The sequence below is a fragment of the Cydia splendana genome, chromosome 4 (genome assembly GCF_910591565.1).
Source record: "Cydia splendana chromosome 4, ilCydSple1.2, whole genome shotgun sequence".
Taxonomy (NCBI): Eukaryota; Metazoa; Arthropoda; class Insecta; order Lepidoptera; family Tortricidae; genus Cydia; species Cydia splendana.
In genome coordinates, this window is record NC_085963.1 from 8,845,146 (window position 1) to 8,860,775 (window position 15,630).

The window sequence follows — 15,630 nt, forward strand, 5'->3', positions numbered from 1 at the left end:
TTTACTAACGCGAACGCGAGCTAATGTACCTAAACAAACCTTACTTAAAATTGTGAAGGTTACTTTGAGAGCTTAAACACTCATGTGGGCACGCCTAGTTATGACGCTTTTTGGTGCTATTGGCGTTCAAATGGTTAATATAGAAATGCCACAGAACCTTATCAATTATATTTGTAAAGGTGCAGGCTCATTCTGCTTATATTCATGTTTAGCTATCATCAAGTGACCTTAATTGTACTCATTAATTTCTATATATGCAGTAAGAGTAGTTTACCTTATCTGGTGCCTACTAGTAGGCATAAGCTTGATTGGTTCTGAACGCTAAAGTGGTTTAATTTATGTAAACCATTCATAGCATTGCTTAATTCTGAATATTCAGTTTCCTCTTTCCAGTGTGTAAATTATTAAGAATAAGGTACTTAATTCGAAACCTTAGCTCATCGCATATGTGTTTTTAACCAAAATGCAAATTTGTGTGTTTATTTAGTGATCATACATTATTTGCAATAACTGTGCGGACCATGGGGTCCCCGACCTTTTGCCGGGCACCCGTGGGCCCAAAGCCAACAGCGCAGAGGCCCTTTAAGAGGGACCTATTTCATCCAATGCTAGAGTCAACACTTTGTCGAATCTATTTGATATTTATGTATACTTATCCTCCTTATGAACTAAGGATAATTGTAACTTTTTGATATCAAATATACGCCGAATTGTCAATTATTTTATATTTTGAAATACATATAATATTACTGGATTTGGACCAGTGTGCTTTTGAATACTATATTTCTGGCCTACTATATAGGGTAGTCTATTAGCATCCCGCCTCCTGGAAGGCAGACTTTTTAGATATACAGTAGCGCTAAGTGTGTGGACCTAGTTTTCCGACACTTGACTGCATGAGATTATAGTGAACATTTTTTTTCAGGTCTCGGGCAAGAAGGGTACCTAGATAGGTTGAGGTCCTTAACTTGTGGATTTTGTAAGAGCAAGACACAGGCGGGGTGTAAATTAATTAATCCACCATGTTTCAAGAGATTCATGTGCAATTGTGCATTGATGCCTTCAGGTTACGCTGTACAGAGAGACTAACACTTTGGCAGAGTTTTGCCAACATATAATAAATGACTGCATTTGTTTGGGTGTACATGTTCCACACCAAAGACATATTTACATATTTCAATCCATTTTTGAAAGTTTGGCGTTTCAAAATAGCTTCGCCTTTTCGCAAGGCGTGCTCCTGTTTCTCTATTTTATTGTGCAAGCGAACAGTATCACAATGCTATAATTTTGTATAAATTGAGAACTAGAGGGTCATGCCCTAGGCGTGACCGCCCAGAAGTTGTGCTAGAACCTTTCGTGCAAACCATTCAGTCACTGTTTTTAAAAACCTTTTGTAGTGGGTACATTCCACGTTCTTAAATTTGTTAAACGTGTAGTATCAAACTATGACAAGTCATGATAAGTGAATTAAGCGGTAACAGTATCTGGTCCGTGCATAGAAGCACTTGCCCTTGAAGTTAGGGCATGGGTAGTTTATAATAAACTTAATCCGTGCATGGGAGCACTTACGATACAGGTGGTTTAAAACTTCCAGGGTCACAATACAGACATAAGGGTGTAAAATACATAATTCATAAAGGCCCGTTAGGCCAGTTTTGTATATTTTATTTCAAACATGCTTGTGCAGCACCGCCAGCACATAATAATTTCCCATACCATGGCAGTCAGGGATATAATAATTAAATAGGTAGGTAACCTTGGTCATATCGTGTACATAGGTAGGTACTCGTAAACATATTAACTGAAAGACTAGTGCTCTCGAGGCAAATATAATGTATGCAACTGTGAGCTGCTTTTACATTGGGATCATATGTATTTATTTCTAGTCTGCCTTAGCAGGCCTAGACTTCAAAGGTTTTTAGATATTCATAGGGCCGTTAAACGGACCTTTTGTACACCTTGAGCAGGCTGTTTGTTTCACACTATGAGTAATATATATTGTAAACATAGCTTATTTCAGAATGGAATCGTAAGCTCTGTCGTGTCGTGAGCTTACCGAGCCTGATTTAATTAGAGTCCACAGATTATCTGGACCTTGGAGGATTGACCACTCCTTATTCTAATTATCAATATTCTGCCTGGGCTTATAGTCGAAATTCAGCGACTAAATTTCTTAGTATTATCTATGCCGCCCAAGTTATGAGGCTTAGCGTCTCCAGACCACAATTTTATTTATATATTAGGTTGCAAAGATTTTATCATCTTTAAAATAAAAATGAGTCGAAATAGGCCTGGAATCGTAGGTTATTTTTTACCTTTTATGATTTTAGAAATGTTATTGTAAATAGTAAGTAGTTTTCACTTTTACCACAGTTAATTAGCCCAATTTTGGGTTTAGCCAACAGGGTGTTCGGGACCCTTAGAATAGATTGGTAAACAGAAATGAAAACTCTAATAACGAAGCCTTGCCTATTTCGACTGATTTTTACTCAAAACATTATTTTAAACCCTTTTTACTTTCTCTAAGAGGAGATATTTACAAATTCATCTTTGTAATATTTTTCTGATTGTGGCCTACTCGCTCGCTTGTGTTATAACCATATCATTTATATTTCTGTGAATATGTCTGACATGCCTTGCGCAGGCTTACATAGGTTATAATATCATCATCAATAATTTGACGTCAGTTTGTGAACGAATCAAAGATTCTTTGGCACACCTTACGCAGGTGGAAACATGGCAGCCTTGCGCAGGCTTAGATAGGTACATAATATATTGGTTTTATCACAAATAACATGACGTTAGTTTGTGAACGAATAAAAGATTCTCTTAGGCACACCTCACGCAGGTGGAACCATAACAGACATAGGTTTAAGAATATCATTCAAATCAAATACCCTGTGGGTAATATTCCCTTAGTTGCGGGTTCCTTGCTCGACAAGGTGAAAGGCTTTAAGCAGGCTTTAACAGGCACTTTTAGACAGTGTCATTCACGGTGACGCGCAGATTTGCCAAAACTAAACTTTAACTCTACAGTTAACTAATATAATTTGACAATATGAACCAAACCATGCGTCTTCGTCAATGAATCAATCTAAAGATTCCCGTATCGTTAATGCCCTTCCAAATCACAGGCTTCCGATTTTATTTGAAACGTTTACAAGTGTACTATTTATGTAGGTAGGTAGGTAGGCTTAAGAATTGACCCTCTTGGATGTAGTTACGTATAGAATTAATAATCAAATTATTCAAATCCAAAATAACACAAGCACACATAGCAACTACATGCAAGAGTTCTTTCCTTAACCTTTTTAGGCTGTAAGTACCTGCTAAGTTATTTATTTAAGTAGGTACCTATTACCTACATTTTAACCATTTTTTTTTTTTTTTTTTTTTTTTTTTTTTAATCCATGATCTAGTTGGAGAGATATAAGTTGGTAGATAAAGAGTGAAATACTTCACGATTTCGCATGTCATTCTTGCGCAGAGCCATGCTAATCTCTCTCTATGTCTAGTCAGATTTAAGTTTATGTACTGCCGAAGTACTCACTTTCCACAAAAATAAATGCAATGTTTGCGATGTAGGTTTGTTCGTTACCTTGTGTCCCTCAGAGCGGAAATAGAAGCCCTGCGAAGCGGGGCTTCGTCGACTCCTAAGCGGATACACATTATTTATCAGCAAGTTTATTGCCAAAAAATAAATTTTGCAATAAATATTATATTAACCCGGAACGGGATAAAAAGACAAATTGCTGATAGATACTTGGACAGATAAAACCTACACGTCTATAAGCTTCTACCTTCATACGTAGGTTCTACGTAACACGTATTAACTATCCGATCCTTTCGTATTCGAAAACACAAATCACTTGAAAACTGAAGGGTATGCCTCCACAGATCACCATTTAAGTATTAAAATTTCAACCGTTATTATACACACACACAAAGATTTAAACTAACAAGACTCTGAAGAGACTTAATGTAGGTATAAAATTAAATTATAATGGTGACACGTGCACGCTTTACCAGCTCGATGTGTTTTCTAACATGTGTTTTAGTATTTTCATTGGCATAGCCACGGTGCGCGCAGGCAGCCTTTGAAAACACTTGCACATCACTATTCCGGATCGTTTTTATTTGCTAGATTGTTTAACGGACAATTAAATTTAAATATTTATTTCGAACGGCAAAAGCCGTTAGAAACTGTTTTTCAATATAGTCAGCTAAACTGGGGTACAAGTTCAAAAACTCACCAGCAGTTTAGCTTCACGACCTTCCAGATGGAAAAACAGCAAGCCAATGACTTGGAAATTTGTTTTGGCGGTAACTGTCAAACACCTGTCAAAACCAACTGCTCTGTGGTGGGAATGTGAGAGAGAGAGAGGGACGTATATGCTAGAAAAGGACAATACGACCGACAACACAATGTTGCCATTCTCAATATTATTCTTAGGTTTCGAATATCGGTACAGTTGTTTAATTAATAATTTATAGTATAATCACTATAAATTGATGAAAATGAGTGCGCCTGGGAGAAAGAAACGTTATTGCCTTTTCGGCTGTGCGAATTAAAACAACATGACTCCAAAACGCATCAATGCTTCGTGGCTCGTGCTAGCTAGTCAAATTTAAGTCCAAGTTTTAATAGTGGATTTGTATTATTTCGAACTAATTTATTATAATAAGTGGAACCCTTAGAAAATATTTTTTTGGTTTGTTACGCATGTAAGTAATGAAAAATAAATGATATTTTTACACATCGTGTTTTTACTTTTGCGACTAAAATATTCTTTGGTATGAACATTTATAAAATACTGGTCTAGGTAGTAAATCGTCACTGAATGAATATGTATTATAGTACATAATATATTGGCGCCTTTTTCCTTGACCGTGTACAGTGCACTACAATGAGGTGTATTCATTTTTCACGTGATTGCTTTGCAAGAAGGTGAAAGAATGGAACCCTCATTGTAGTTCACTGTTTACGGTCAAGGAAAAAGGCGCCATAGTCTTTATTACTACTATGCATGTGTGCCACGCACACATACGTAAAGGTTTGTGACAAAAATCCGCTAGGAGCGTTAGTGTCGACGTTTTTTGACATTTACTCGCGAGTTGGCTCTCTTTTTCTATACATATATTATTATACTCTTTGAGATAAAGTATTAAAAGTATATATGTCATTTCTCGCTCGCATACGGCGAATGCACGGCGAATGCATCTTTAGGCCATAACACACTATCGCACCGCAACCTTGGTGCGTCGCACCCATAAGTGAGAGCGAGAAACAGATATATCTTTCTCGCTCTCACTTATGGGTGCGACGCACCAAGGTCGTGGTGCGGTACGATAGTGTGTTACCACTTTGTGGCGAACCACTTTTCTAGTTGTAACACACTATCGCACCGCACCAAGGTCATTGTGCGACGCACCCATAAGTAAGAGTGAGGAAGCGATATCTCTTTCTCGCTCTTACTTATCGGTGCGTCGCACAATGACCTTGGTGCGGTGCGATAGTGTGTTACGGCCTTTCCAGAAGCCCCCTCCACACTCAATCGATCGGACAAGCCTCGGACTGGACCAAGGTCGCGGTCCGGTACACCCGTCTGCTACGATATTATAGCATAGAAGGTAGGATCGTATAGAAGTGGTATACGCGTGCCTCCGTGAGGGACAAAACATACGCAAATGCGACACTGTGATTGGTCGAATTTATTTGGTGCCCACCATTATCCATACTAAAAAAATGGTGGGGAACAAAAAATATATGAGACTGTGATAAAGACAAACAATAATAGCGCTTAAACTGAACTAACTAACTTAATAAACTGTATAATTATGGTATCCGCGGAAATACCTACAATTTACTACAATCCTACTTGACGAATAGAGAGCAAGTCACACAAATAACTCGGATTTGTGTTAAGTATAAAAACGAGGTCACATTTTATTCAGATTTAAAACAAACAAATTATGGCGTCCCACAAGGAAGCGTCTTAGGCCCGCTCCTCTTTTTAATCTATATTAACGATCTGCCAAAAGCAATCACAGATAAAATTGTTTTATTTGCAGATGACAGTACAGTGATTTTTACTAGCGAAGAGCCATCATTATTTGAACAACACATTAATAAAACAGTAGAATTAATAATCGATTGGCTACATAAAAATAATCTCTTTATCAACTTAAATAAAACCAAAACAATGACCTTTAAACAGAGAAAAGAACTTATTTCACATTTAAAAATTACATACAAAGATCAGGACATTGAAGAAACGGATTCAACAACTTTTTTGGGGATACGCTTAGATCGAACATTAAGTTGGAATAACCACGTAGACAACGTTTGTAAAAAACTAAACAAATATTCATATGCCTTATACAATTTGCGAAAAGTAGCAAACCAGTCGACTGTTTTAATCTCTTATCACGCTCACGTTACATCAACTTTGAGATACGGGGTTATATTTTGGGGTAACTGTACTGATAGAGAACTAGTGTTCAGAGCTCAAAAAAAGTGCTTACGATCAGTATGCGGTTTACATTTCAGAGAATCATGTAAACCCTACTTTATTAAGCTAAATATTCTCACGCTTCCCTGTCTTTATATATATGAAGTCGTATTATATGTTAACACGTTCGCGGACGCTCAGTCACACCAGTTGGACACCTAAATTTTGTATGGAAATATTGGGACTGTTATAGCATTCCTGTCACTACAAATATATCTTTTAGGTTTGTATATGACGCGTAATGCTATGCAAGGCGAATGCTATGCAATCCGCGTCAATATGAAGTATATTTTTTATACGCTATGTGACAACAAATTCTATACAATTCGGATGCATAAGCATGTCTGTCACATGACGTAGTCAAGATGGGATCTTATATGACATCGCATGTTATAGCATTCATACATCGTGCTCGATGGACTTGATGGCTGAGACTTCTGACTTCCTAAAGGCGCGATTTTTGCTCTAATGACTCATTTGCTGACCTCTTCAAACAATTTTCTTCTTCTGTTTTGTTCCCTCTTTGCTTATCATTGTAATATTGAGTCCATCTCATACATGCCCCATCCCAAGCACGTTCGCTGTTCATTCGACCTCAAATTATGCGATACTACCTACAAATTATGCGTTGGAGACCGGCTCTAATCTAAAGGCCCAGTCATGGGTCTCATAGCATGTTGTAGAGAGCCGACTGGCAATGTTGAGCTCTCTTAAAATGAGAGGTTTATTCTTCTAGCTGTCCAAGGTATACGCAGCATTTTACGCCAACACTACTTCTCAAAAGTGTCAATATGTACCGCATTACACTTTTTGTGTTCCCTGTAATGCACCGCCGCGTTAAGTTCTGGACGTAAAGCGTCCACCACTTTTCCTGCCAAGCGATGATTCACCCAACTTTATATTCTTTTTCGGATGCATCTGCACCAAATACAAGGCGTGAAATATACACAGAATGATACCAAAAATGCGTGTCATAAGGTGCTTACCTTGTGGGAGGTGATCATCGAGCGCCAACAGGCTATATTTCACAATTATATGACCAAAACTATGACTAGTAACGTAATTATTTCAATAATAGGTATACACATTCATGCCTCACTTTTTCACATTAACCGTTATCAAAATTTTACTGTAGTGTAATTAACAGCAAGTAAACACGTTTATTTATTAAAACACAATGAAAAACTTAAAGAAATTGTAAGAAAAACATTAATTACGATTTTATAAAAATCCGTCAAAATCGCTATCGCGCACGAAATTCACCCAAATTCCATGGGTCCACTCCCAGACGCACCTGCCGGGCTACTAAGGGAGCTGCCATACAAAGACGAATGCTATAGCATCTGCGTCACAGAAAGGGGGGCCAATTTGGAGACGTCACAGGATAATTTTTAACTTCGATAAAACTATGTAATATGACAGTACGCATTATTTGACTCTGGTGACTGGTAGAGGAAAAGTTGGTGAATAATATTATACTGTGGTTACGCGGATTGATAAGCATTTCAACGAAGAACTTTAAAAAGAATAACGGATGCAATAGCAGGCGCGTCACCAGGAGGAGTACCTACAAAAACGGATGCTATGCAATCCGCGTCCGCGAACGTGTTAAGTATAACCCTCACCAATTCTCCTATTTCAATAGTTGTCGCCAACAACATAGAATACAATCTAGATCATGTAAAACAGCGTTACTAGCAAAAAGCTTTTTTGGAATGGTACCAAAAATTTATAATAAGTTACCAACACAGATTTTAAAAATTAATGGTTTAAATAAATTTAAAAAAAGCTTGTATGATTTCCTAATAACTAAAGCATACTATTCTATTCAAGATTATTTGTCAGACTCAGGAAACTTTATTACCTTTTAATTTGTATCTGTTATATATGTTTTAAGATTTAATTTATAACTGCATGCTACATGTGCTCTGTAGCTATTTGTGTGCCATGTGGCGAAACATAGTGTTACTATATTATACATGTAAGACCTACTGTTGTACATACCTATGTTTAACAAATAAATAATTTGGAATTTGGAATTTAGACTATCCCGTTCTGTCAGTTATCCCCACCACTCATGCCCAATCCAGTTTAATACTAGATTCATGTATTTATTCATGTATTGTCAAACAAGGCGCGAAATTCAAATTTTCTACATTTTTTTACTTTCCCGCTCTTTTCTACTGACGGAAACAAATTTTCTAACATTGTTTTAGTAAATGTCTTCAGCATTCTGAAGTTTTTAAAAATGTCTCGAATTGTATAACAGCTGATCGATCGGCGGTGCTTGTCATTGTCAAGTTGACACAGAAGTGTCACCAAAGGGGAATTAGGGGAATTAGATTTGAATTGCATAATTGAATTTTGTATTTATCTTTGTTATTAATATCTTCATAACATATTTATGAATAAAAGTCACTCTTATTTTGCATATATTTGAAAGTATAAGCATGGAACTACCCCGAAAAATAATTAGTTCTCTGAGCCAATTCTGGAAGATCAATGTGTAAGCGATTTTGGAGTGGCCTAATTTATCCCTCGCTAAGTTAGGGAAAGGATTTCATTGCACATTTTGTTTGATTTAGTTTAGACCTTAAACAGTTGTTTATTCTGTAGAAAAGCTTGTTTTTGTTAGTATTAGTTTAGAAAAAGAAGATATAGACGTGGGTTCAAAGCCGCCTCAACACAACAATGCGAGTACCCAAAGCACTTAATCCAAGACTCCAAAAGCAGCTTTTGTAAGTATATTGACTAACAATTAATTTGACTTATAACACTGTTTTGTTTGCATGTTTATGTTTTGTGCTATTTTGTACATTTTTCTTTTTTTAACATTATGTTTCATAACTTTTTAACCTTTTACATTAATACTACTCCTAATTCTGATTAAAAATTGCATACCAGTCATCAAAAAAATCTGATCACACAATACTTATGTGTAAATAAATAATACATAAAATAAGTCATATAATATGCTTGGCAGTAGTTATATTTTTGAGGCGTTTGGGGTCGAAACGCTGGGGCCGTGGGGGCCAAGCGCGCGCCGTATATACAGGGCCTTAGCGGAGCGCCTTATAGATGCCGCAGGGGACCAGAGGGCTGGCCAGTATTTTGCTATTTTCAGTTATTTAAGCTAATTTAATGTTTTATATTTATTTAATAGTGTTGTAATAAATCTTTCCTCATATTGAACTTGGCTCTCATCACATTTATGTTTTTGATGGGATATCAATACATAAAATAATTCTATAAAAATCTAAATCCATTTTTTCTTCTTCCTAATTTCCTCATTATTATATTATTGTGCACCAAAGCTTGTTTGCTTGTCTCAAAGCATGCCCAATACAATGTTATGATTGTTAAAATAACCTTAACATTAAATAATTTCAGATTAAGATTCGGAGTATACGAAAAGGTATATCCCGTTGAGACAACTCCGAGTAGAACAGTCCCAGACCACATTGAGAAGCCGGAGTATGTGTTGCAGAAACAGCCAATGGCATTACCAGACAAAGCGGAAGTTAAAGATGTCAATCAGTTACGGGGAATGAGAAGAAGTTGCAAGCTGGCTGCTAATATATTAGCTCATGTTCAGAAAAATATCTATGTAAGTGTAAAATAATAATCATTTATCAATTCAATAGCTAGAAAGTTGATTTTTGAACACAAGCTAAAAAAAAATGATGTGGTTGGCAACTCAAATATAAATTATAAATTATAATAGTCCCACTTTACATTTACAAGTTGCAATTACATTAATAGAGCCATACCAACTTAAATTACATAATAATAATAAATTAATAAGTCCCACACAGAGCAAGCTGCCTCACAAGGATTCAAGGATATTATATTTCTCACACAGAAATATTGTAGTACATTCATCCTTACGCAGCAGCGTGCTCGTGTATACAAGCCAGAGTAGCTTCAGCTTGTCTCATGTTAATGTGTGATCCTGTCACTACAACAACTATATCCAAATCTTTTTTAGGGTTCCGTACGCAAAGGGTAAAAACGGGACCCTATTACTAAGACTCCGCTGTCCGTCTGTCCGTCCGTCTGTCTATCACCAGGCTGTAACTCATGATCCGTGATAGCTATAGTATTTCTGTTGCCGCTATAACAACAAATACTAAAAACAAAATTAAATAAATATTTCAGTGGGGCTCCCATACAAAACAAACGTGATTATTTGCCGTTTTTTGCGTAACGGTACGGAACCCTTCGTGCGCGAGTTCGACTCGTACTTGGGCGATTTTTCACTTGTATGTAGCCTAGGATTATTTTTCTACTGTGTACCTAATTACTTATACCAGTAAAGTATATTAAAACATGAACAAAATTGTCCATGTACTATAAAAATGTATGCTTTCAGCCAGGAATAACTACAGATGAAATTGATGGACTGGTCCACAAGTTAACAGTGGAAGCTGGAGCTTATCCATCCCCATTGCATTATAAAGGCTTTCCAAAAAGCGTGTGCACGTCTGTGAACAATGTAGCTGTACATGGCATACCCGATCTGAGACCGCTACAGAATGGTGACATTGTCAATGTTGATATAACAGTAAGTATGATCGCAGTGAAATCACATTGGGGTCTCGGTCATGGTTAGCACAGGTTTATTCAATTGTATACCCTATTGCAAAAAAATTAGGTATACAATCAAATGACTTTCGTTGTAGTTGCTGCAGTTATTCTAATCAAGATAATTGTGAACTCCCTGCCGAGGTGTTTGTGTACTTAATTCAATATAGTACAGTCAGCGGCAGAAGTTGCTAAGCGGGCGAGGTAATCTCTTAAGAATAAAGTCGCGTCAAGATCATTTTGAACACCTGGCCCGCTTAGCAACTTCTGCTGCTGACTGTTCACCATTCAACCTAGTGACTAATTTTCCACGATTTCAACTGGAATGGGGAATATATTATTCATTGTTCAAACTGATTCAAGTAGCAAACATTTACATTAATAATACCACTGTGAATAATTCAAATAACCATAATGATTCATATCTGCCTCAAGGAGTTATTGAAAAAGCAGCCTTATGTGCATTCAGTTAAAATTCACATGGACCTGATATCATGATATTCGTAATAGCGTGATTGGACGACATTATAAATTTTATAGAGTTCACTAAAATTGCCACGCGACTTATCCATCTCTTTCTGTTTGTTACTTGTGTAAGCGAGACGAGCGATAGCGTGTCGCACGACAGAACGGAATCGCACCAATCTCTCCACATGTAGGTATTAAAGGTTAATTATTTTTTCCTAGGTTTTCTTCAAAGGATTCCATGGAGACTGTTCTAAGACCTTTCCCGTTGGAAAAGTTGATGACCGAGGGTTAGAGCTTATCAGTATTACAGAAGAATGTCTTAATATTGTAAGTTGCTTATATTCTCAATGTTGTAAGGGTATATTCCTACTAAGGGTACCTACTTATTAGCCCTAGTCTTTTCATCACATACAAAACTTCGTTCATACGCCAATTCTATGCTCCAAGGCGGTAAATATGAACTGTTGTAACTGGATTGACAACCAGAGAGTTGCTGGACTGGATTGACAACCGATAATGTAAGGAGCCGTACAGCGCCATCTACGTAAGCTGCAAAATTAGTAGCAAGAATTATTCTTTGACTTCACACATCTGGCAAATACATTGATATATAAAAACCTTTAAGTACGATTAGAATATGCCGAAAGAACGATTTCAGTTACAGATGTATATAGTGCATAATTGTTTTCCATCGTCTCGGAAACGTTCGTATTTGTCATGCTAGTTCAGTTAATGTCAGTACTTTTTGTACCGAGACGGACTGAAATAGCAAGAAGCTTTCGTAAGTTTCCGTGAAAATACGATGGAAAATAATTATGCACTCCATCTGTATATACAGATGAACTCCTATAATAGCGTGTTTGCTAGAATGGAATCTCGCAATAATTAAAGGCTCTCTGTATAACCTTTACGTTATTACATTGTTACGTGTATAACGTTAATTACTAAACGCTAACTCCTTCTAGAATACGTAAATTAAAAAAAATATTTAAAAAAGACAATTTTATTTTACTTTACAGGCAATCAAAACTTGTGGCCCAGAGGTACCATATAGCGAAATAGGAGCTTCGATATTTAGACATTCGAAAAGAAATGGGCTGACAGTGCTGCCAGCTTTTATAGGCCACGGTATTGGCCAATATTTCCATGGCCCCCCAGACATTTACCACACATGTAAGTACCAATATATTTGGACTGTTTTTTCAGTTACCACAAGTCGTATGGCGGCATATAACGCCGTCTAGTTTGCTGTCAAAATCGGGGAAACGATTTTAACCCCCGACGCTTGAACTCCCAACGCAAAAAAAGGTTTTTTAGATGTTTGACGCCAATGTCTGTGGCACTGGCATCGTAGCTCTCCAACCGCTAACGATTTTTACTTGAATGCGAGTTTCCTTGCGGTGGTTATTCTTAGCTATGTTTTAATAGAAATCGATCCAGCAGTTTGAAGAGTATCATCTCTTTTCCAAAATGATGTGAGGCATTTTTGGCATACATATATAGCGAAGGGGGTTTCTCAAATTTTTAATTTACCTAGTAGTTATTTATTGCTGCGGCCTACTATACTCTCACAACCATCCGTTCTGCTACTGCAAAATGTTATTAGTTATTACCTATACCTACAGAACATGTTCAACCTATATCCCTCACTTGGTTCATGCAACAAATATCATGGTGTATCGCGCGATCACGATAAGATAACTCATTCGTCTGTTACTGGCAACATTAGATGAATAGGAAGAGGTGGACGTGCTTTATCTTTCTTTTTTCACGTACGCAACCATCATAAATGTGCTTACTAAACGTAAAACATTGATATCGCATCACGTATCTTCACATTTGTCACTCAATCCTTTCTATTGCCGGCCACTTGCCATATTGAACTTAATTACAAGGAAATAGTGGTGACAGTCGTATGACATATTAACAGTATGTCCGTTCAAAGGGCCCTCTCGAAAAAAAGTATTTAGCCCAGGACCAAAAGTCAGTGTTATTCTTTTTATAATTTCGAGGACCGCTTCAAGTACTTCCAGGGACCACCCTACTCTGACATTATAGCCCACCTAAAGGGTAATATGTTTTGCTGAAGGATATATTATACTCTACCATTTCCTTCAGTAGAAAAGGCAAATTTAAATAAGAGCTCCACGAACAGTTTTGTGCGGAGCTCTAAAAAATGCAGGCGCGAAGAGTTCTGATCCGATCGAGAGTTTTGGGCCTTTTTCTGTTGACAAACTTGTTTGACTGGCTATATTTTTCTGTCATTTCAGTGAATCGCTACCCCGGCCGGATGAGGCCAGGTATGACCTTCACCATCGAGCCTGTATTGTCGCATGGTAGCAAGCACACACTGATACTGCCCGATGGGTGGACGGTGGTCACAGAGGACGGGGCTAGGAGCGCTCAAGCGGAACACACAGTTCTAGTCACTGAGGATGGTGCCGAGATCCTTACCAAGTAGAGCGTATTGTTGTTAATTTGTTATGTAATGTTCGCCTATAGGCAAAGAAATAGTACAGTCAACTACTTAGTCCGCACGCGAGCTCCAAGGAACCCAAATGAAGGCCCGTCGGTCAGGTCGGCTCTCGCGTCCGATGGTCCCTATGACGGTTCCTTCAGGTCACGTTTGTATGGGGCTATATTAAAAAAAAATATATTGCACCTACTTTAATCAGCTTAAATGTTATATTTCAAAATAAATGAATGTCCTAACTTCCAAAAAATGTGTACAAACATTTCACGTGATACTCCATATAAGAATGTCATAGGGACCATCTTTCGATGCGAGCGGACCTACCGCGAACCATTTCTCGTTCGTTCGTCTATTTGTCTTACTATCGCTCAACCTATACAAGAGTGATAGAGGCAGATAACGAGAATTCGATTTTCGCGGTAGGCTCTCTCAACTCATAGTACCTGAACTGTTAATTTGACAGTGAGGATTGCACAAAGACGAGAGGTCTGAAATGTATATTGAAATTAGGTTAATACAATATAAATGATAGCAAAACTGCCAATAAATCACACCAATTATTTTAGTGCAATTGTAAAAAAGTACCTAGTATTGTTCTTTGTTATACCTATGTATATTTACTTGTTGTATATTGTATGCCTACGTAGCATTATTAGCCAATTTTATGTAAATAAAACGACAAAGATCAGCGTGTGGTGTTTTATTTTTTGCAATCTTAAAATAAAAACATGTAACTTGGTACATTAAAAGCACAAGCACAATTTATCACTCAGTCAGTCAATAGATAAAATTTTAAAGGCGTAGAAGGAAGGTATCGATTGAATTCATAACAATAATAATTGCGGATTAAGTATTGTAGAAACAAGTAATATTAAAAACTGTCAATTTTCATACTATTTTGCGTTTCTTCGAACGTAGTGTTTGATCGCGTTATTAGCGACAATCAATCAACGTGATTGACATAAAAAAACATTACAAAGATAAAAATATTTTTCAAATAAGTTTAAGAATTAGGAAAGTAAAATTCGCTTAGAAATCACTTTAAAAATGAATGCATATTTAAATGGATGAGGATCTTCCTCGAGTATATATGATGAAAAAAAAAACAGCGCTTTAGGGGGATAACCGTCAAAGTGATCAAATATAATATTTAATTTTTAATTTTATTATTTTAATCTTTTTTAAGTGTACCTATTTATTGTTTTATTATTGTGTACGTAATTTTAATTATTTTAATTTAATATGGATCATCTGTTATCTGCAATAAAGAATTGAATATGAATATGAATATGAATAAACTGTTGCCTATAAAGAACAAGTATCGGAACACTGGCGACATCTACAACCAACTCTACAAAGAAACGCAACGTTGTACGATGGTAAACAGTTTTTACAATGTACTGGTTTCTAGCTTGTTTACAGGTCAAAGGCGTAACCAGTGGGACGTTACACCCCCCGGCACTGGATTCTCTACACAACGGGTTCCACCAGTCGTCAGATTGGTCCCAACTATTAAACCAGCTACGCCTTCATAATATAGGTGCTTATTTAAGTGTTAACAATAGGTACATCCTTAAAAGTAGAGAAGAGGAA

General features: G+C 36.9%; 1 protein-coding gene and 1 non-coding gene across 3 annotated transcripts; one reads left to right on the forward strand and one right to left on the reverse strand.

Moving 5' to 3' along the window:
* Positions 1-3,442: 3,442 nt before the first annotated feature.
* On the reverse strand, positions 3,443-3,546 carry LOC134790246 (U6 spliceosomal RNA). Its single transcript, XR_010144176.1, has one exon. It is a non-coding gene; the product is annotated as a U6 spliceosomal RNA (small nuclear RNA).
* A 5,303-nt stretch (positions 3,547-8,849) lies between these two features.
* Positions 8,850-15,178, forward strand: LOC134789797 (methionine aminopeptidase 1D, mitochondrial). 2 transcript variants are annotated; one of them, XM_063760446.1, is made up of 6 exons: positions 8,850-9,250; positions 9,903-10,119; positions 10,885-11,076; positions 11,784-11,891; positions 12,584-12,737; positions 13,835-15,178. In XM_063760446.1, exons 1-6 carry the CDS (start codon positions 9,204-9,206, stop codon positions 14,023-14,025), a joined length of 909 nt encoding a protein of 302 aa, XP_063616516.1. In that variant the 5' UTR covers positions 8,850-9,203; the 3' UTR covers positions 14,026-15,178. The 2 variants fall into 2 exon arrangements, with proteins under 2 accessions (XP_063616516.1, XP_063616515.1); XM_063760445.1 differs by having other exon boundaries at positions 8,850-9,018.
* Positions 15,179-15,630: the final 452 nt, after the last annotated feature.